At 39.0% G+C, this 22,352-nt stretch overlaps 1 protein-coding gene across 5 annotated transcripts in view; it reads right to left on the bottom strand.

Annotated features, from left to right (window-relative positions):
* The window catches only part of znf462 (zinc finger protein 462), an 89,554-nt gene that overhangs the window by 40,990 nt on the left and 26,212 nt on the right, over positions 1 to 22,352 (bottom strand). For 4 of the 5 annotated variants that reach the window (XM_030150994.1, XM_030150992.1, XM_030150993.1 and 1 more), the window contains exons 2-5: positions 9,119 to 9,369; positions 2,750 to 7,962; positions 2,277 to 2,411; positions 143 to 567 (exon numbers count right to left, since the gene is read on the bottom strand). In XM_030150994.1, the coding sequence (XP_030006854.1) occupies positions 143 to 567; positions 2,277 to 2,411; positions 2,750 to 7,962; positions 9,119 to 9,329 (5,984 nt within the window). In that variant the 5' untranslated portion in view covers positions 9,330 to 9,369. Of the gene's footprint in view, positions 1 to 142; positions 568 to 2,276; positions 2,412 to 2,749; positions 7,963 to 9,118; positions 9,370 to 16,071; positions 16,075 to 22,352 lie in introns of all 5 variants that reach the window. The other variant, XM_030150995.1, reaches the window with a different exon arrangement.

Here is a 22,352-nt window from a genome sequence, read left to right as displayed (position 1 = left end):
CTCACATCAGAAACTCAGACTCTGGTCAGTTCACAAAGCCCTCATCACTTCAATGTGTGCAGTATTTATCAGCTGAGAATAACCCTGGGCTCTACACAGTTCCAGATGCAGAGTAACAATTGTAAATCATAAATCCACTTACTTGTGCCTGAAAGGTGAGACAAACTGGCAGTACTGGCAGCTGTATTTGTCCTCTCTGCTGAACAGTGCCATGGCTGAGTGGCTCCTCTCGTGGGACCTCAGGCCCTGCATGGACATGAAGACTCTGTCGCACTGGGCGCACGGGTGACCCCCTGCGGATAATCGCTGTTTCAGTTGACCCCCTGACACAACGGCCCTTGCTGCAGCTACAAGAGCTGCTGCCCGTCCTTCAATACCATCCATTTCTGGTTCTAGTGCATCAGTGGCAACACTGACCCCATCAGAGTCTAGGGAAATCAGGGATGGAGCCATCGGTGTAACTATAGGTCTCTTGAGGCTGTCGGCGTCAGCAGCTCCTTCCCCTTCCAGGTCACCATTTGTCAGGTTTTCTGAAGGCAGGGTCAAGGGGATCTCACTGACTTCTTGCTGTTAAAAAAAGAAGAGTCACAAACATTCAGTATATAGTGTGTCTGTAGATTTGGCCAGTTAAAGCCTAAAGCATACATTCATGTTTGGTAAGTAAACATATAAAGGTACAATGGAAAGGACAAATGTCAAAGACATCCAGCCATCTGTGGAGAACTAACTGATCATCATATAAACACAGGGTAGAATCATCAACCTGCATCTGGTTAATACTTATGAGTCTGTTCATGTATAATGTGGATGTTTTTAGGTTATAATATTTCTGTCTTTCTCTGTTAGAACATCTTTGTTGCTCATGTCATCCATCATATACAGTATATTTGTACTGAACAGGTAAATTGTGAAATACATGACAGAAGCTTCATTCTGTATTATAAACCTATGTGTGTTTTCAATAGATGAATGAATTAAACTAAATACAACTGAGTTTTTGGAGTTTTTGTTCACATTGTAACTTGCAAAATCAGTGAATTAAAATCCAGTTCATTATCAGGATAGGACTATCCATTTGGAAAAAGGCCCAGAAAAGTGATTTTCATTAACAAACAACACAGTCACACAAATAAATAGGGAAATAACCTATTGGAGCTTTAACCAATGGCATTTGCCAATAGAAAAGAAGTCTTTTTTCCACATCTTTATTTTGCAGCTCAGTTTATTTGAACATGAACATTCAGTACACACATAAAAATGACTGCAAAACAAAACTTCCTCATCTACTTCTACTTCTGCTGGAGTGCAGGCTGGTTTCTGCAGTCATCACAAGTAGACAGACAATCACCATGACTTTTTTATTGCCTCGAGGAAGCTCATTCTTTCTGGGGAAGGATCTGACCCTGCACTTCATGAAGCCATAAATAAGATGTGGCATCCACAGGCCTAACCTTGCCATCCTGTCTGCCCTTACTGCACTGTCAGCCTGTTCTTCATCTAACTGCATGAGAAACTAGTGCAGATGCACAACTGAAACTATATTCACAATGATATAAAAAGCAACATTTATTTCCACTCTTTTTGATGTAAAAAACATGCAGTATTTTCCTTCTGGTGGAGATGACGTACATGTGGATGGTCAGTGTGTTGTAAGCTGTGAATGCAGTTAAGTATTACCGCATGGGTGGTGAACTAGCATTTCATCTGGATGGGAAAAGCTTTAATAACAAGTGAAAATTAGTATAAACAAGTCTACTGATTTCCATAAATGTAAAGCTAAATGGTTTGATTTCAGCTCCTTCATCAGGCGCCCAAACCATCTCCTAAATATTCAAGACTTTGTGATGGACAAACCAGGCTTTGGTTTGGGTAAGACGTTGGATCCTTAGGCCTGTTCCCCTCGCTTGCGGCCTCAGTGGAATACTAATGTTTGAACGGTTACCCACCGCTGCCCTAAAAGTTAAAGCTGAACACTCTGCCCTCCACTCCTCCCTCCTCCACTGCAATGGGACAGCATTACTTGTTTTCTCTGGAGAGAAGCTGACAGACTGTCTAAGCAGAAGCCTTCATCAGTAACAAACAAATTAGGAAACAGAACCCTAGTCCAGTAAAACAGACCACTGCAGAATTAGGAGGACTGTAGTTAGACACTGGGGGCAGAGAAGGGAGCTGAGCAAAGTACTTTAAGATAAAAAAATATGATGATATAGAAAGCACACAATAAAAGTAATATCAGTAAGGATAAAGAATGTAAGGAAATGTCCAAGACCAGTTACCTTGACGTGTCCCTCTTTGACTTCTCCGTACTGCACATGCTTCCTAAGGTGGTTACAGATGGCTCGGAGGGTGGAGTGCACCTCCACACAAAAGTTACACCTAAAACCTATGGGAGTTTTGATTACAGGTCCTTCCTGTTCACAAAAAGACATGACAAAAAATGGTTTTATGCACATTTTTGTTTGGTAAATAAGCCATATATTAGTGATAACACTATTTAATTCTCAGTTAGTTTATTTTTGCTGTTATGATAAGTGAGTGTGAATGGTATATGAACCTTTAAAAGTCAGAGGACACCACCTACAAAAATGCTCCTTATTAATCATTACGAAGCACTTATACTGCATGACCGTATTCTACGACTACAGTACTAGCTCACAGATTAAGGGTTGTCCTATTGTCCTTACTATTTCTTTATTGTAGAGGAGTAACTTAGCAAGAAAGTTACTTTGTGAGGCCTGTATTCACTCACCTTCTCAGCTTTAGTGTCAGGTATTTCAGCAGTTTTCTGTTTGCTTAGAAGCTGCTTCCTCCTCTCCTGCCTCATGGCCCTTTTCTGAAACTCCTCATTGTGGTTCATTAGATGCCTTGCCATAGCCGGGAGACTTAAAAACTTTAGCTCACAGTGAGAACACTGATAGAGTTCACAGTCTTCATCCCCAGGACCAGGCGACACCCCAAAGTCCCGCTTCAAGTCATTGTTGTGGTGGTCGTTGTAGTGCATAGAGAGCAGCTCACCTGTGCTGAAGGACAATCGGAAGCATTTTAAACACTTGAACGGAAGCCATTCATCCTCCCTCTCCTGCTCATGTTCAAGTGGAACCTCAAGCCCTTCTTTTTCATCTTCTGCCAGGCCACTATCCACCATTTTCTCAGGTTCTTTGGCATAGATAACAGTAAAATAGCGGCCAAGCTTGCTAGCGTGCTGCTTCTTAGGGAAGACACCAGGGTGGCGTTTAATGTAGTGTGAGACAATGCTCTTTCTGCTAAAGGCCTGGAAGGAACACAGAGAGCATTTTCGTCTCTCCACAGCCAAACGCAAGTCTTCACTCATTTCTGTATTTTCCCCTTCTGATGGCAAGGGTGCCATCACCTTGTTAGGCTTGTCGCTCAAAGTCTTGGAGGCGGCCAGACAATGGGTGTAATAGGCATCAATATCATGGCGCTTCTGATAGTGTGCAGCCAGGCCTTTGCGTATGGGGTTTGTGTATGAACACAATGCACATTTGAAGACATTGTTTTTACCCTCAGGCTGAGCACGGACATTGTTATGCTTGATGCGGTAGTGGCGAGCAATGCCTTTCCTTGTGGAGCAAAAGTATTTGCAGAGCTGACACTTGAACACAGCATGCTTCTCTGTCTTATTCATGGGTAACTGGGAGAGACCAAAGTCCAGTTCACTGACCTCTTGGACTTTTGTTGCACTTGAAATATTACTGGCACTGCACTCAGCTACTGGTTCTGTATCTTTAGTGGTGGCGAAATTTGTCAGAGAGGGAGTGAACATATCAGATGCTGACTGATTGTGGTATTTTTCATAATGGATTTTCAATTTTTCCAACGTCCCATGTGTGTAGGGGCACATTTTGCATCTGTATGCACCATAGCCCTGCCTCTGGGTTTTGCACTTGTCATCGCCTTCATTTAAGTCACTGATTTGCTCAATATCATCTGCAAAGTCTTCCGCAGTCACTTTCACAAGTGGGTGTCTCTTCTGGTAGTGAGTTAGGACCCCATGGATACGAGAGTTTACATACGGACAGTGTCGACATTTATACACAGAACTGGGGTTAATGTCAGCCTCCTGTGCAAAATCTGCTGCTTTTACCTTCATGCCTGGGTGCTTCTTTCCATAGTGAGTCAGGAGGCCATGGAGACTGTTGTACTCAGAGAGACATACCGTACACTGATATGGGTTGTTAGAGATGGAAAGACGTGGGTGGACAGGATGGGGGGCGCTTTCTGGAGGAGGGGTAGCAATGACCAGTGCTCCATCATCTTCAATAGACTGGCAATTGAAAGATGTGGGTTCTTTGGTGAGCAACTGGCTAAAGTTTTCAGCTGACTCATTCCCTTTGATGATATCCAAAAGTACAGATTCATCTCCTTTGATAGCCCAAGGGTGGACTGCTTGATAGTGACTAGTGATGTCCCATATGGAACACGCCTCGAAGGCACAGTCTTTGCATTTGTAATGTTTAGCTTCTGAGCTGGCCCCTTGTTGGGTAGTCTCTGGACCAGCCCATAGCTTGCTGGCCATGTAAGTGTAATCAACATTATGCTCAGGGTGACGTCTTTGGTAGTGAAGCAGCAGGCCTTGAGGTTCAGCATGGGAGTAAATGCACCACTCACAGTGGTAGCCTGCCTCCAAAATGCCATCTTGATAAGCCCAATGTAAGATGGTCATAGCTGTGGCCTTCACAGTGGGGTGCTCTTTCTTCAGATGCTTCTTAAGGGCATAGACATAAGGGGATGTATAGGAACAGTGTCTGCACTTTAGGGATCGCAGTGTTGTACTAGTTTCAGGGTCTGGAGGCGCAGGGACTACAGCAGAAGAAACACTGCTTGACTGAACCATCTGTGCGCGCTCTCGCTGACTACGAACAACTGCAGTGTGACGACGTACGAGGTCTGCATTGGCCTTGGTGTCCCTATGCTTCTTCTGGTAATGAATAAGTACCCCTTTTACAGTGCGGTTGCCATACTCACAGTGCTGACAAAAGAACAGTTCATCTTCTCCTTTCTCACCACTTCCTAGTTTTGGACTGGAGTGGTTGGACCCATCATGACCATTATTTTGAAGCTGCTTCAAAAACTGTTTAGGTGTTGCAATTTGCAAGTCATCCATTAATTTCATCAGTCCAGGAGTTGGAGGACCGTATTTTATATATTTTGCAGTCACTTTTACCTCTGGATGTCTTTTTTGATAATGGACTAACACACCAACAACAGATCTGTTGCTGTACACGCAGTGTTTACAGTAGTACATTTCTTCATCTGACCCATACCCTGCAGCACTCGATGGTTTTGGAGAAGCCATGCTCAGATTAAATGAAGAGTTGGCAGCAGGGTGCGACTGATCCACTGAGACGACCTTCATGGTTTTCTGTATACGGAAATAAGAAGCCTTTTGCTCTGGGTGTTTTTTCTGGTAGTGAACCAAGACAGAGTGCATATTGGGGCTAGCAAAAGAGCATATGTCACAATCATAGATGACAACATTGCCACCGATAGCTTCTTTTAGAGGGTCAGCTTCACTGCTGGTTTCGGGGGTCTTGGAAACACTTTTCAGTACTGGGCTCGAGGTGGACCTTGGGGTAGATGTGCTGAAATTCTTGGGGCCAGAGTTTAATATTTCCCTCAGCGTCTGCGATTCACCTGTCTTGTGAGATTGCTCAACAACATAGCTGGAGAAAATCATAGCATTATTTATTTTTACTGTTGGATGCATTCTTTGGTAATGAGGCATTAGACTACGGACATTAGGACTTGTGTATGAACAGAAACGGCACATGTATATCAGATTGGGCTGGTTGAAGTTGAGCACATTACTTGCTTCGGGGTGGTGATCCATATAGTGTTGATGTAGGTCATTATAATTTGTATATTCAATGTAGCACTCTAAGCATCGGAAAACCGCACTTTGGTCCTCCGGGTCCAGGATGTATTTAAAGCTAAATTTGATGTAGGGGTGCATTCTCTGGTAATGGGTGCTGACGCTACGAGCTGATTTGTTGTGGTAATCACAGTGTTTGCAGTAGAAACGTGTAGTTCCAGCTTCTTCTGAATATTCATTGTTATCTTGAAGTGTGCTGCTGTCACTGGGGTCAACAGATATGTTTTCACTGTCATCCGAGAGAGTCAGTGATATAGGAATGCTTCTAGGTTTTGACTTGGGGTTGCTTTTTCTCTTCCCTATTCTGCCACCCTCATGAGTAATTGCTAAATTTCTTGCATGAAGCTGCTGTGTATTATAAGAAAAGACAGCAATTTTACCGTCATGGTTTCTGCCATCTGTATCAGTACCACTGTGATTTTCTCCTGTATCTTCATCATCCATGTCGTCCAAATTTATGATCATGTCCTGTTGGCTTTGGCTTATTTTACTTTGAAGATTGCTGGCAATTTCATCAATTCTAGTTCTTTTCTTAACTGAGGACAAATCCAAAGGCAGGTCATTAATGGACTTTCTGGCTCTTTTCCCTGTTCCTAAGGGCTTTTTGGTTGCAAGTCCTAAAATTGAGGTTTGGGTTTTTTGTAGCAATAATGGAGACGTGTCCATCTCAGAGTCTGCCTGGTCAGTCAATGGACTTTCAAAGACAGTAGGATCTGTATCGTCACAGTATGAATGCTTATGCTGCTGGTGAACCCTTAGGCCTTTTAGAGTTGTCGTAGAGAAGCTGCAGAGTGTGCAGCGGTGTGGATTCTGCTGGTCATTCAGTGCGCTGGTTAACTTTTTCCCATTGACTTTGGAAGTTACATTACCCCCGTTAACTGACTCCGTCGCATCACTCTGAGGTTCGGGACTATCTCCTGTTAGGTCCATGGTTTCCAGGTCTGTGGGGTTGTGGCTTTGTTTGTGCGTACCTAATTTTAGAGGGCTAGTACAAATAAAAGGGCATTCGTCACATTTGTACACTGTGGTTTTGCCAGAAAGGTGAATATTCTCGATGTGGCGGGAGATGCTCCGTCTATGCATGGTGAGGAAAGAGCAGAAGGGGCACTGAAATCGGTTCATGTACTTTCTGAATGGTATTCCTTTAGTCTCAAGTAATTTATTATCCTCATCAGACAAAAGCTGCTTTGCATCAGCTGATAGGGTCCCAGTGTAACTAGGATCATCTATATCACCCAAATCTTCATCATCACCCTCTAAGCTGCTCCTGGAGTCTTCATCATTGAGTATGCTGGTATCCATTTCTATAACGTTCTTGGCGCTGTCAGATGAAGCAAACCTCTTTGACAAAATGGAGGCGCCTGTGCTGTTGGGTGTTGCTGCACTCATCTGTGTAAACGGAAAAGATGAGATCTCAGGAACTGACTTCTCCGGCATCTTTTCTGATGTCTGTTCAGCTGACTCCTCAGAGAAGCTTAGGTTTGATCTTGTAGGGCTTTTAGAGGAAGGGAGAGGAGAGTCTTGCTTTGGTGAGCTCGCACTCGCCTCCCCTTCCAGGTCTGTGATGCAGGAAATGATCTTGACCTTGTCGCTGTGTTCCTTCACCACGTGATTAGTCCAGCTGTCCTTCTGGTCAGTCTGATAATCACACCATTCGCAGGCAAATGTACCCTTCATGGCAGGTCCACTGCCTACGTCAGATTCCTCGCCTGTCTCTGTATATTCTGAAGTGTCTCCTGTGCCTTCCATGGGAACCTTGTTATGATACATGATTTGGTGTTTTATCATCCTTGCTTTGCGTGGAGACTTGTATGTGCAATACTGACAAGAGTACACTTTTGAATGATCATTGTGCATTATAACAGCGTAGCTGGGCTGCTTGGCCGTTTCTGAGGAGATGCTCGCATCTGAATCTTCCTCTACAACATTATGCACCTTTTTGGTGTGGTTTCTTAAGAATGACTTGGATCTGAAATAACGGACACAGAACTTGCACTGATAAAACGGCAGCATGGTTTCGGTTGTCTGCTTCTGCGATGTTTGGTTGGTACTGTCAGATGAGTTTGGGCCTGAAAGAAGAAAAACAGAGAGTGTGTGAAACATTTTGCTATTATTTTTGTTGTTTCTGGTAAAAACAGTAGCTGGAATAATAAAAAAAAAATTACACTGAAATAAAACTTGTAAGACTTGTAAGGTGTGAGACTAGACAAGAGGGAAGTGTACAATATAACTAGAACACTTTGTGCTGCTTTTTTCTACTAACATGCAGTCCTTTCCAATGAAAAACTGAAGCTCTGATGTGCTTTTGAACATACCGGAGTTCCACGACAAAAAGAACTATTGTGTGTTATTTTGTGACTGTGGATTAAAACTGACACACAAACGAACAAATCAAGGCTCTAGATTTATAAGGATAAATTGCTTCCCTCTCATGAGTCCTATGATCCCAAAAAGACTTCTCCAGCTCAGCATGTCAAAAAATGAATGAACTCTAACAGACTCCACTGAAGGGCTGTATTCATTTGATTAGATTGTGTGAAAATTAATTTTTTATTTACATTTCACCACATTCCAACTGACCTAAGCATCAAGGGGAGAAGGCTCAGATTGATTTTAAGATGGAAATGGGGTCTTGAACTATTTTTACCACTTAAATCCATACATTAAAAAAAAAAGGTAATAAACTTACAGTTTTTTATCAATATTATCAACAGCATTAATGTGTTTCGTTACATTTAAGTCATAAAACTGAAATTACAGCTCAGCATGTTTCAATGCGCAGAATTAAAACATGTGACATTACAACTAACTTAATACCCTGTTCACCCTCCTCGAAAGTGAAAGGGTTAAGGTTTGTAGAACCAGTACTGGTTTGACCCATCTGGACATTTAGTTTAGGTAAACGGATACTACTCTTATCCACACCTAAACAGATAATGTAATATTGCTATATAGTAGACCTGAGAAGAAAAGGACACCTGTACTATAGAATCAGACTAAATACATTTTTAATTTCATGTGATAACCCACTAATGACTACCAATTATGATCACTGTATTTATATTTCTGCAATTATATCCTCCCAGATACAGCTAATTACATGCTTTAACGCAATGTATATTACCCTACTATGAGGAGTACTTTGAAAAATAGAAATGTCTGCAAAGTGTTTCTTATTCTTGAGCAAACCGACTACAGCATCTAACAGAAATATGACAGACATACTCAGTCCAGCATTAAGAGACGTATAATCCGTGTCATCCTTCTCTTCATACTCCTCCTCTTCCTCATCATCTTCATCATCATCCTTCACAGAGTCAGACTCATCTGCATCTGCAGGCTGCAGGAAAACAGTGTGCACTTCCTGAATGTGTGTCTTCAAGTCGTCATATGACTCGGCACGGAAGTCACAGCCATCACACTGCAATACCTCCATCGTTTAAAAGAGGGAGCACTCCCTGGAAAATCAGGGAAACCTGCAAAGAGAAAAAACAAAAAAATAAATAAAAATAAGGACATGCAACAATCTACAGATATTATAGCTGAGAAATATCAGAAAAAAAGGACAGAACAAAATAACAAGAATCATGTTCATCAAGTATATATCGAAAAATAATCATTAAAATAAATGGGACTTCCTATTTAAATAGACAATTCAGGAGCGAATTTGAAAGCCTGGAAAACCATACAGAGCTGTTTAGGACTTCAGGTCTAATTTTATCCTTTAAGCAGTGTTCCTTCCATAAAAATGAGCTTAATGATAATCTAACATGATTATTAATGACATCTCCCACTGTGAACAAAGAATAATCAAGAGCAGGATAGATGACACATCGTTTCAACATAACAGGGCCGACAATGAACAGTGTAAGATAGGATGGTTGATAATTATATGCTCAAGATGAGCCATCTCCAGCAGAGCTTTCTGCTGGCTTCACACCTCTTTACACCACATGTTCAGGATGTGACAAAATATTCTACATGTTTAGTTCTGAGCAAGTTACTGACAAAGTGTATGCTAAAAAGTATATAAGTGCTATTATTACACTACTTGAACCTCCTAAGACCAAGCTATGGTTTTTTTTGTCCATGTTTGTGAACAAGAGTTCCACAGCTTTATCTTAAAAAACACAAGTCACTGCAAAGGACATTCAGAAAAAAAGGAAAATATATCTGAAAATAAACACATCAGTGTCATGCTGTTTTCAGTCTAGACCATTTTTTTTTATAAAAAAAAAAAAAAAAAACAGAAATTTGTATTCTCCTTGGTCTCAGGAGGTTAAGTATAATTCTTTTTGCTCATAACTCATTTAAAAAGTAGTAATTAAAAATGTTGGCAATTTCAAATAGTAGCTAGTTATCTCTTATGTTGCTTCTGCACATTAACATTAACTTTTAATTGTATTAGCTTTTTGGCTAGTAGCTAGCGTTAGCTTACATACCGTCATGAGATATCCAAAAAATGTAATTATGTTCTGTTAACACAGTAGAACAGCATTACATTCTCTGTGTCAGGGCAAGTCAAGTCTGCTTTCCTGTTTAAAAGCTTTCAGACACAGACAAATAAGCTATTTGTGTGCATTAGCACCTGAAATACTTGTTTTATGTGGCTGTAGGCTAACTGGTGTCTAGCTTGTTGGTAGCTAATGTTACTTGTCAGTGTCCAAAGTGAAGACATGATCAATATTCTATTCCTAACTGGTTGGTTTTGCTTGAATGTAGATTAGGGGCAGAATGAATTTAGATATTATTGTTTTGACCACAGGAGGCACTGAAATTCTAAATGTCATTACAATAATAATATTAAGTAAAGTTTGGTTTCCACAGAGACCCCAGGTTTCTGTTTTGGTTCTCGAGCTTAAACGTTTTGGAACCCCTGCCTTACACTACTCAATGCCTGATAAAATAAAAATATTAAAATTACTGCCTAACAAATCAGTTTTGCGAGGATTGAATGCTACAAAAGTCTATAAATAATGAGAACTGTAGTTTCCTAAATGTACATAACATAGAAAATATAAACTTTGGTGTAACAAAAGTTAACCCCTTCTGGTGAAAAGGTTCAAAGCAAATTATAATATAATAATTATTGGAATGAATGAATGCATTTTAAAGCATTTTAATTCATTATTACTTGATATAAAATGAAAGCAAACAATCCAATACTAAAAATGTCGAGCAGATAATTCAGTAGATGCTTATGTTACTCAGAATACTAAGAAGGTACCATTTAAAAAAACAAAAAACATAGCACCGTTTCAAGAATAATGAAGGGACCAAGGAGGGATTACGGGGTGATTTGTCCCATTTTTACTACCTTGGGATAAGCAACAGCTGGAGAGCAGCTCCACAGCTCAGTATTTAGAGCAGACTATTCTATCAGATTGTATCAACTGCCCTGAAATAAGACTGAATGAATCAACAGAGAAATGAAGGCTTTGTGTCTTTGGGTTTCTCTGCAGTTCAGACTTGGCCAGGAGAAAAAAAGGAAGCTGATGATCTGGTCATCTTTTCACAGCTTCATGGCTTTCCAATCAATTGTGATTACGGTCTCTGATGTCAGGATTTGAAGCTCACACGGGATATGAGGTACACCATGAAAGGTCACTGGTTGAAATATTAAATCAAGCCTTAAGGACTATTATTTTTTTTAACACTGCAATAGGTTCCTCAATGTACAGAAAACTGGACACAAATTAACCCCAACATTAGACAATAACAGCACTAAAATGTATAGTAGCTCAACCAATTATATGGTAGATGTGTCTAGTTCAAAAAGCCCTCACAGTTATCACCAAAGGAACACAACCCAAAAAGATCAAATAGACAGTATCCAGACTGCAGACTTATCCTGTGGCTCTCATTAGTTTTAATGACTACTCTACATAGAAGATGCATAGGGTGCATGTTGCATTACTGGCCTTTCTATTTACTAGTGTTTTTTTAGGTGACAATGAGCAGAGACAGCATGACTTTAACCTCAATCAAAGTGAAAACTGCATCAGTATCGTAACATTTCTGACTTGAAGTGAGAAAAGGTGAGGTGAAAACAAAAGGTCACTGCATAAAGTCAGGGCAAAACTGATCAAAGCATTGCTTTAGCCTTGAACAGCCAGACCGTCTCCATAGTTCATTAGAGCCAATTTGCCCATTTCTCTGTTTGTGTATTGGCAATTGTCAACACAAGTTAGAGGTGCATTAGCAGGACATAAAAAAATCATTTTGTCTTAATCAGGTTAGTTATCAAATCAAATCTAATTTTAAAAAAAATACACACACACACAACAGAATTCACCATATCATTATTCGTTTCAGAAAAAATGAAGTCAAACTTCAGAAGAAGTGTAAAAATAAAACAAAGTACATGCCAGGGTTCAGTGGCTTGTAGAACCACCTTTGGCAGCAATATCCTGAAGTCCAAAGTTTCTGTGTGACTTTAATTGTCTGTTACATTGTTGCAGATTAATTTCAGTCCAATATTCTTTACAACATTGATTCAACTCGTTGAGGTTTGTGGGTATACACCTCTGTCAAAGTCCCATCACAGCTGTTGAACTGCTGAAGCTCTGGACTTTGACTGGGTCATTGCAACACCTTGATTCTTTTCTTTTCAGTCATGCTGTTGCAGATTTGCTAGTGTGCTTGGGATCATTGTCCTGTTGCATGACCCAATTTCAGCCAAGCATTAGCTGTTGGACAGATGTCCTCACATTTGACTAGAATATTCTGGTATACAGAGAAATTTATGGTAGACTTAAGGAGTGCAAATCATTACCATTCTCCCACCATGCTTAACAGTTGGTATGAGGTGTTTATGCGGATTTTGGTTCCATATATGTGGTGTTGTGCATTCTGGCCAAACACCTCCTCTTTGGTCTTGTCTGTCCAGAAGTCTTTCAGTTCAGATGCAAGTTTCCAAACCTAAGCTGTGCTGTCATGTTCTTTTAAAAGAAAAGAGGCTTTTTCCTGGTAGCGCTTCCTCTTGGGTATTGTGTTAAAACACAACTGAAAGCTCCAGATCAGCAGACTTCTAGAACTTGTGCTTTTATGGAAGTATAGTCACAGTTGCTGACTGACTGATAAGCAGCTCCTGGATGCTACCTACCCTCCTGTTTTCTGTGGCGACAGAACAGGTCAGCTTCATTTGTCACATACTACTTTCTGAATTTTGGCCAAGTTTTTGATATCTAAATTATATGGTGTAATACGTCATGCATTGTTGTTTTTTTTTCGCCAAATTCTAAAGCTTGCTGAAAACCAGATGCTTCTTTATTGTGTCCTGACACATAAAAACACTAAATTCAAAGGCTGTTTTTTCTCTTTCACAAGACTGTATTTATGTATTTGAGTTAAATATTCAATGTAACAGTTATTACATCTAGTCAGCGAGTGCTGCTTGTTGGAAATCTGAAGATTAACTGCCAATCTGCTTTTTCCTTTTCCTAACTATCAATATTATTTTGGCCTTTAAAAATCCACTACCAGCTGACCTCTAGGTCATAAGCTGTACAGGCACCACACTTGGTTGTACTGATATGTGCCATGTGTTTCCTTTATTCCTCTACAAACATATGTGACTCAAGGGAAAAAAATAAATAAACAAAACCTGAAATACAAGATGTAAAGTTGTGTATACACCAGTGGTATGTACGCGTTTAAACAAACTGTGTACACACATGCTGTGTACACTGTATCAGTTTTGTTTGGAACTATTTAACGACTCTGTAACTGTAAAATATCTATGGGCCAGAACAGGGACAGAGTGTGGACTAATTAATAAACCTAAAACCGTTGACTAAAATGTTTATTTAAAAAATATCTATTTATAATTATAGAATTTTGCATATTTAACCTAGAAATGTTTAAACAAATCAACAAAGAAGGGCCAACTACAAGTACTACAAGGCTGATGTGTCCTATAGACCCATTTGTTTTCCTTCAGCCTTAAGAATATTTTTTCGAGAATAGATGCTGGGGAGACCGATCATTCAGCATGAAAACGCAGTATTTACACTAACTGCCCCCTCATGTCAGAGAGTTTTCTCATATAATGATGGCAGCAAATCAAATAATAATAAGTAAGAAAAGAGAAAATATGAGAAAATTAAAACATGATATGAAGGCACAAACCAAGGGGAGTCAGTCTGACTGGGAACCTGGAAGTTGTTGGTTTGATAAATGTGAGTTCTCTGAGGAACGCACTTTACCAAATCACAGACTGTACACAGAGATGGTCAGTGTCACTTCCTGAAATGTGAAGCCATCATAAATGCACCCCTCTCCATGTTATTCAATGAGATTTCATCTCAAATAAAAACTGAAACATTCAATGCAAAGATAATTCTGGTCTGGTTAGGGAGATTTGAAGAGACTGGTTTGTGCTCAGATCATGGCCTTTTTGATCAGTTATTTAAAAACAGGTGATTCACAGCCATAATGCCCAATCCCAGTTCAGAATCCATCAGATGGGCCGTGGGCAGGTTTGATGTTTCCATATCTCTGCTGCACAGACCCTGAGTCTAACATATGACACACAAGCAGCTCCCATGTGACTGGGATGCTAGTTTCATTTGTACACAACAGGAGGATGTAGCGTTGTAGAGTCCATGTTAATACAGTCATCCTACCCAACTTTATCAATTCCATTTATCTGTAAAATGGGCATGAGCCTCTGGTGGAGGGCTAATGTCCTGTTCAGGGGGGTTTACATACTCTCATATCCTCTTAGCACTAGAGAAACTGCAGATAAGTGCTGTCCCAATCAGCAGCCTGGATTGAAAAGGATCTATATTTTAGAAGCTACTCATGTCTATAAGAACATCTGACATTTTCTAGGATTTTTACAGGAAAATTAATCAAAGGAGCCAAATCATACAATAAATATGAAATATGGTCTACAGTACAGAGAAAGGCACCATGCACTGCTTCAGTACCACTCAAATTCAATCCACTGATCTGGATTCTGAAACCAAAACTTTACAAGTGAGATCCAGCGAAAGACAGTTGGGATTTCCATGTCTCTCCCACACACAAATGACCAGCTCCATGTGAGCAGGCCAAGCTGCCAGTATGTCCCTGAGCAACCAGGGGATCCATTGTTGTTCAGGGTTAGGTTACAGCCTCACCATGGGGCCCCACCCTGCTCTCTTGGCAGATCACTGCAGTTCTGAACAAAGTTGCCTTCTAATGCCAGCTTCCTTGACAGGGATATCAAGAGAATCCTTTTTGAAGAAGGAGGGGATAGGAATGCCCAGGCAGGGGGGAAAAAGCCTCCTACACAACCACCATCTGCCTTAGAATTGGCTGCGTCTTTTCAGCCAGTCAGTCGCTGCACCACACCAAGTTAATGGGTGAGATTGTGTAACTGCTTTCATCGAGTCAGCTGGGGCTCTAACAGGCAGTGACTGAGCTGCTCAGATCCTCCTCTGAGCCGAGCTTCAAGGGCAGCCATTTTAGGAGCTGACTATGTGTGCTTAGGTGTTCAGCCAGCGCACAACATGGACCCACAGATCTGATCCTCTTCCTCAAAGGCAGGCAGGCAGCCTGTCACTGGAGAGCTGCTGACAGAAACCTATCTGCCAGATGTACAGCGCTGTACCCAAACTCTCTGCCCACACAGACCAGCAGAAAACATCTCACAGTCTTGCCAGTCTGACTTTACCTCGTCTTTTCATTTCTCAAGGACATTATCTCCCACATCGAGAGATTTTCAGAGAAACGCTAGAATCCCCACTCCAAAGAAAGACAGAATAGGTCAGAGCAAGTGGCATGCACCAACACTCTGTGAAAAGCCAGAGAGAAATTTAAAGCAAATAGGTTTTGTAGAAGCTGCCAACTACGTTCCACAAGGGGGTCTAAAAATGTGAGGCATGTCTGAACTTCTTTATCTCAGAGCTCTGCAGCCCAGAGCCCCGAGGAGAAGACGAGAAGGGGCAAGAGAGAGAGAGGAGGTGGAGGAGAGAGCAGGCCTGGAGAGGAGGGAGGGTGGGAGGAGATAGGAGAGGCAGTAAGAGAGCATGCATAACCGAGCCACCTGGAAGACCTTCAGTGGAAAAGCAGAGAGGACAAAGCCATCAGACTGGGCTCCCCAGATTCCAAAGTCTACCAACATTTGTTAATCACCAACCGGTCTCTCTGCATTGGTGAGCCCTGCCAGCAGTCACACCCTCTACTCAAACTGGCTCACAGCAGCTGCTCTGTCTGAAAGAGGGCCTTTGAATAAGCCAGCATTAAGCTGATTAGAAGTACAGAGGTTTTGTCTTTAACTGTTGGTTAGTGCTACCGTCTCCTGCTGCCGAGGGGAGAGAAAAGACCAGTGGATGGGTGTGTTGCAATATATAGGGCCAGCATTCTGGCTACAGACAATTCATCTGGCAAACACGACAGGACGTGCATCTTGTCAACCTGCTGAGCTTCAATAATTAATGACCCATTGATTGAAAACGACAGCCTGCTTTTTAAAGGAAAAAATGGCGCTGCAATAATAGCAGGTAGCCTGGGCTGTGGAAATTGATTTTTTCCAAGACGAGATGACAACATCAGAGAGCAATCAATACGTTTTTATTTCAAGAAACTTATTTAAAAGAAGAGAGAAATGAGTTCAAAGTCAGCCATGGTATACATCACACTAGTCCAAACTGTGATCTCCTTAACTAGACAGTGCACTGCTCTGGGTTTATTCAGAGGAGAGAAGGCAACGGAGAAAGATCTCATTGTTTCTGCAGACGAACCGAAAATGTTGCGTCACAGGACCAGTGAGAATTTGGCCTTTTGCACAAACAGGAGAAAGTAAGCTGGAGATCGAGATGACTACTCCCATCCACTGATGTCAGCAGCCCCGGAGTGCTCGACTCAGCTCAGCACATCTGAAAGTATGCATTACATGAATATAATGCAATTCACTACAAAAACACTGCAAGTACAACAAGAACAGCCTGAAACTGATCAACACCTCAACGCAAACAGAGAATTAAAGCTCACAAAACTAACAAATAGTTGTTGCTTGGCTGCTATCCTGCACTGATATTAACATTGTGTTTATATTTTTCACATGGTCACACATCATATTTATCAAGAACAGTGAGTCTTATTAGATTAGTCTACTTATGGTTCTGAAAACCAAAATGCTCTGTTTTCTCCTTAAAGGCAGCAAATGTTAGACTTCACTATAATTGTAACGTCATACATCTCAAATATAATATCCACCACCACACAGCTTGGTGCAGGAATACAGCTTTTAAAGCCTCTTCTGATTATCTTCTCATAAATTTAACAGCGGCACAAGATACAAGATGTTTGCAGCACCCCATTATGGGCAAAGCAAACACATTCATAACAAGCACATTCTGCATGCTGGCACACTAACTGTCTCTGTAAATATTCAAAGGCTGTGATCGAGTGGCTTTTACAAGCCTAACATGCTCATCAATGCCAAAATCAACGCCTTTTCCTTTTCTCTGTCTCTCAGCACTAATATTCCCTCAGCCCTTAAACATTTTCTGTTTTTTGGCACTTTTTGGAAGCACTATCTGACAAGAAATCCCTGATGCTATGATGCAGTAAATATTTAATGGAAGTGGGAGACAAAAAGAGTAAGTGGGACCTCTCATGCAGTGAATTAACTGATATAACATAGGACATTTTACAGGTATGTATGGATGCATTATTCTGTGAAAAACTCATTATTGTGGACAAAATTGGGAATAGTCATTGCAAATCTATTAGCTAAGGACAAAGCAGACTACTGATCACTTTGAAATATGAGTTTTTCAGCTCAAACATTTGACTTGAACTGGGATTTAACATTTGCAAAAACTTCAATTAACAAGAGCGCAGACCTCCGCCAAGACAGATCTGTGACCCCCCCCCCAATCACCACCAAAATTTAATAATTTCTTCCTTGTGCCAGTATCAACATTTACTGAAAATTTCATGAAAATTTATCCATAACTTTTTGAGTTATCCTACTAACAAACAAACACGCAAACAAACACACAAAGCAAAGCAGTCACAATACCTCCTGGCGGAGGTAACAAACATTAGCAATTTTAACTTAGCAAATTTTGCACATTTTACACATCTTTCTCTTCTGAATCCAAAGTATCACCACACACACACACACACACGCACACACACACACACACACACACACACACACACACACACACACACAGGATATTTAAACTCCTGCCTTTTGTGATGATATAAGTGTGCAGGTTGACATTGTGCCATTGGGTTAATTGTGCTGCTTTATTCTCATGTAGTTTTTTTCAAAGAATTTAAACACTTAAATAATTATGGCGACTGATTGTATAAATCAGTGGGAGAGCTAAACTGAGTTTCATCCATTTCAGGGCAGTTTTGTTGATGTTTGAGGGCATTAATTGTGAAGTGGCTGCTGCACACATTTCAGACACGGTCATCAGACTTGATGGTTACAGTGTAAATGATCACAGGAAATCTGGATACAAGAGCTAAAACTAAGAAACAAAATTCAAGAATTAACAAAACTGTAATTATTAAAAGCCCACACATTTGTCTGAATTAAATGTTTGGCTGTCCATATCTCAAGTATTTCTAATTGTGATATCATAATTATCTGTAGGGATGTAACGATATGAAAATTTCATATCACGGTTATTGTGACCAAAATTATCACGGTTATCATTATTATCGTGGTATTGTTGAAACTGTGTTCAAAATGTTCAAAAAGTACTAATACACACACTGAAATAATTTAAGCAAGTTGTATTTTGAAAAAAAAAAATAATAATAATAATTATTGGCACAATGTACCTTCTGTTGGCAGAAACATTCAAATACTAACCCTTATTGGTCTGAGTCTATTTTGTTCGTTTTTCAGTACTTTTGATTTTGCCTTTATGTACTACATAAACAAATGTTTACTATGCCCATGTTTCGTACCTTTTTTTTCCGCACAACTTCATCTATCTCATCTGCCTATTATTTTTTTCACTTTACCCTACTATAAAAACATAAAAGGACAGAAAACACACACAAAAAAGATAAAATCCAATTTGAAAAATGTATATAATTTACTGCATAAATAACACACAGATGCCTAACGAATCTTTTCAAAGACTTTAAAAGTGAATATTGGTTCCAAATATTAGGTATAGAAAATTAAAATTGTAATAAATTAAAACTATATTCAAATATTTGACATAAAAGCAGATCTTTACAAAGGCGTTTTCTCCGGAAAAGTGCAGTAATCAAACACGGTTATCATGATAATTAGAATTTAAACGGTAATACTAACCGTCTGCAATTTTACCACGGTTTAGCGTTATACCGGTAATCATTACATCCCTAATTATCTGTCATATATTCATCTGAACTACATGGCACTGACCTTGTGAACACACACTAAAGCCATAAATATGGAACTAGCAACACTTTAAATGGACGTCGGTCTTTTATTCCCTTAATACTACATTGTACAAGTTTTCTTTTTATTGAATACCATTCCGTGTGTTATCGTCCCTCCATGCTGTGCACAAACGTGCCCACCCACCCTTGTTATCACACTTGTTTCAAGCTTGGTAAACATTTACCAGCACACAATCTGCTTTTCCTGAATGAGCCAAATCTGCCTACATGTCTCTTAATTGACATCTGCTCCAAAATGAAGAGTAATGCTCTGTCAAAAAGAAGATTTTAGGAATACATCAATAACTTAAATTCTGACAGAAACCAGAATCTAGGTCAGTGACGTTATCAGCTGTCATTTGAAACATATGACTTCTATTTTCCACTGATGTTAAATCAGGTAATTGCTTTGTTATAGAGCGCTGGATTATACATGACTATACTGATGCAAGTAGATTATGAACGAGAGACAGAGAGGAAATAACATGACATTTATCACATTCTTACACACCTGCACTATGCAACAATACACCTTTTAATAACACAATTACACAATTATATCGTAGCACAAGGCTTCAGTCGTCCTCCTGAAAGCCAACATGTGCTGATGCAAGTATGAGCGAAGATACACATCAACAGCATATATTTATGTTGGCACCAAACCTTCATCAGTTCTCTTTACCAGATCTAAAACACGCAAACTACAGCGAGATTCATGTCAACACTTTTAGTCAGGGATGTCAAACTCATTGTTCAGGGGCCACATCCCCCCCAATATGAACTAAACTGGGCCGGATCAGTAAAATAATAACACAATAACACAGAAATATCATCAACTACAAACTTTTCTCTATGTTTTAGAGTAAAAGAAGGAAATTACATTACGAAAATGTTTACATCTACAAAGAATCATTAAAAAATTTGAATAACTAAGTAAATTATAAGTACAATTTTAGCAATATTATGCCTGAGCTTCTCATTTACATGTGTGCATTACAACTTACAGATCACAGTGGATCTACAAATACACATTTATGCAAAATATAGTTAAAATTACACTAACGTTTCTTTAAACCAGGGGTGTCAAACTCATTTTGGTTCAGGGCCCATATTTAGCCCAATTTGATCTCAAGTGGGCCAGACCAGTAAAATAATGACTTAATAACCTATAAATAATGAAAAATCCAAGTTTTTCTTTTTTTTTTTTTTTTTTTTAGTACAAAAAGCATTTTACAAAAAAAGCTGTGAATAACCTGAAAAAACAGAAATTTCATTTGAAAAATTAGTGCAATTTTAACAATATTATGCCTCGACTTATTATTTATACATGTACATTACGCACAGTGTTACATAAACATTTGGTAACAGGCAGAATATTATTAAAATTTTGGAGTTTGGAACTAAAATTTGAACAATTTCTACAATATTACATCTCTTATTATTAACACAACTACAGATCACAGTGGGTCTATAAATACACCAAACATTTAGTAACAGGCAGAATATGGTTATAATTGCACATTTCGGATTGTTCATCTTTGTTTTTATTTATGTTTTTATTTGCATTTTATTGTCAAAGAATAGTTTTGTAAATATTTTCATTGTAATGTTATTTTCTTCACTTAAATTTTTTCCACATAATTTTTCACACAGAAAATTTGTAGTTGTCATTATTTATGGGTTTATTGTGTTGTTATTTTTACTGTAGATCACATTGGTCTGTATGTGGAACCTGAATCTAAATGATTTTGACAACCTTGACTGTTCAGGTTAATTTTTGCTCTTTCATCCTGCGGGCCGGAATGGAACCTTTAGTGGGCCAGATTTGGCCCCCGGGCCGCATGTTTGACACCTGTGCTTTAAACATTTTAGGTTGTTCATATTTGTTTAAGTTACTCACATTTCTTGTGAAAGGATAGTTTGTTAATGTAAAAATGTAAACACATAATATTTGTTTGGTTTTTTTTTGTACGCTAAAACAAAGAGAAAAATATGGAGTTATCATTATTTATAGGTTATTATGATAGTATTTTACTGGTCTGACCCATTTGACATTATTTTTGCATTTCACAGGTCATATGATTGACACATGTGCTTTAAGTCAATGTCTTTGTAAGATGTTTAACAACAAAATGTGTATTCATTCATTGTACAGAAGAGTCACTGTCAACCTCACCTAAGCCATGCCAAATGCAAATGAGAGAAAGATGGAACACGACCAAAATGTTGTAACAAGTCGTTAAAAAAAGTTAATGTCAAACAGTGAATAAGGAAACAAGACGACAGGAACAACATGAAAGTCAGTCATTTTATGTTTGTATGTGTGTTTTTGGAGCGGATTTATTTTGTTTATTTCATTTTAAAGTCACAAATTTCAGGTGTTTTGATTTTCCACCTGACATATTTTTTTTAATTGCTCTTTGATGATTAAATAAAGCTCAATAGCATTTTGATGATGAATTATGTTTGTTTTTTTAAAAATAAAATGTGTAATGCATGTGCATTACATTATTATGAGAAATTTAGTTTAATTATTTATGTAAATCTGGTGGGTAATGATAGATGTTATTAATTATAGATTAGAAAAAATTAACTGTTACAGATTCAAATTGAAAAATTATTAAAAATGATCAAAAATTTAGTATTCTTTAGTAATTATATGACTAGATCTTTAGTAAATATAAAATCTGATATTTAACTACTATCTTACTACTTTAGTTTGTTTATATTAAATATTTATTTTGCATTAAGTGTATTTAATCAACTTACTGAAATAAATACGTTTTAAAAGTCCATTTTATAGTTTTAAATCTACTCCATAATGTTATGACTTGACTTGGTTTAAGTAACAACTGGTTTTGTTATTTCAAGTGTAATGTGACCACTTGTATTGCAGTACTTCACACTAATATAACATTATACTGTAATGTCAGATCCTTTTTCTGATTACAGAAGGAAAATATTGTTACCAGCTGTATTTTCTTCTCAGTAAGTATAAGCGATTATATTACCATTTTGAAACAGTGAAACATCATCACTGCCTGCACTGATCATCAGAAACACTGCTCTT

Source organism: Sphaeramia orbicularis, chromosome 12 (assembly GCF_902148855.1).
Source record: "Sphaeramia orbicularis chromosome 12, fSphaOr1.1, whole genome shotgun sequence".
Taxonomy (NCBI): Eukaryota; Metazoa; Chordata; class Actinopteri; order Kurtiformes; family Apogonidae; genus Sphaeramia; species Sphaeramia orbicularis.
The sequence above is the reverse complement of the archived record's forward strand: the minus strand, read 5'-3'. Positions and strand labels throughout refer to the sequence as shown.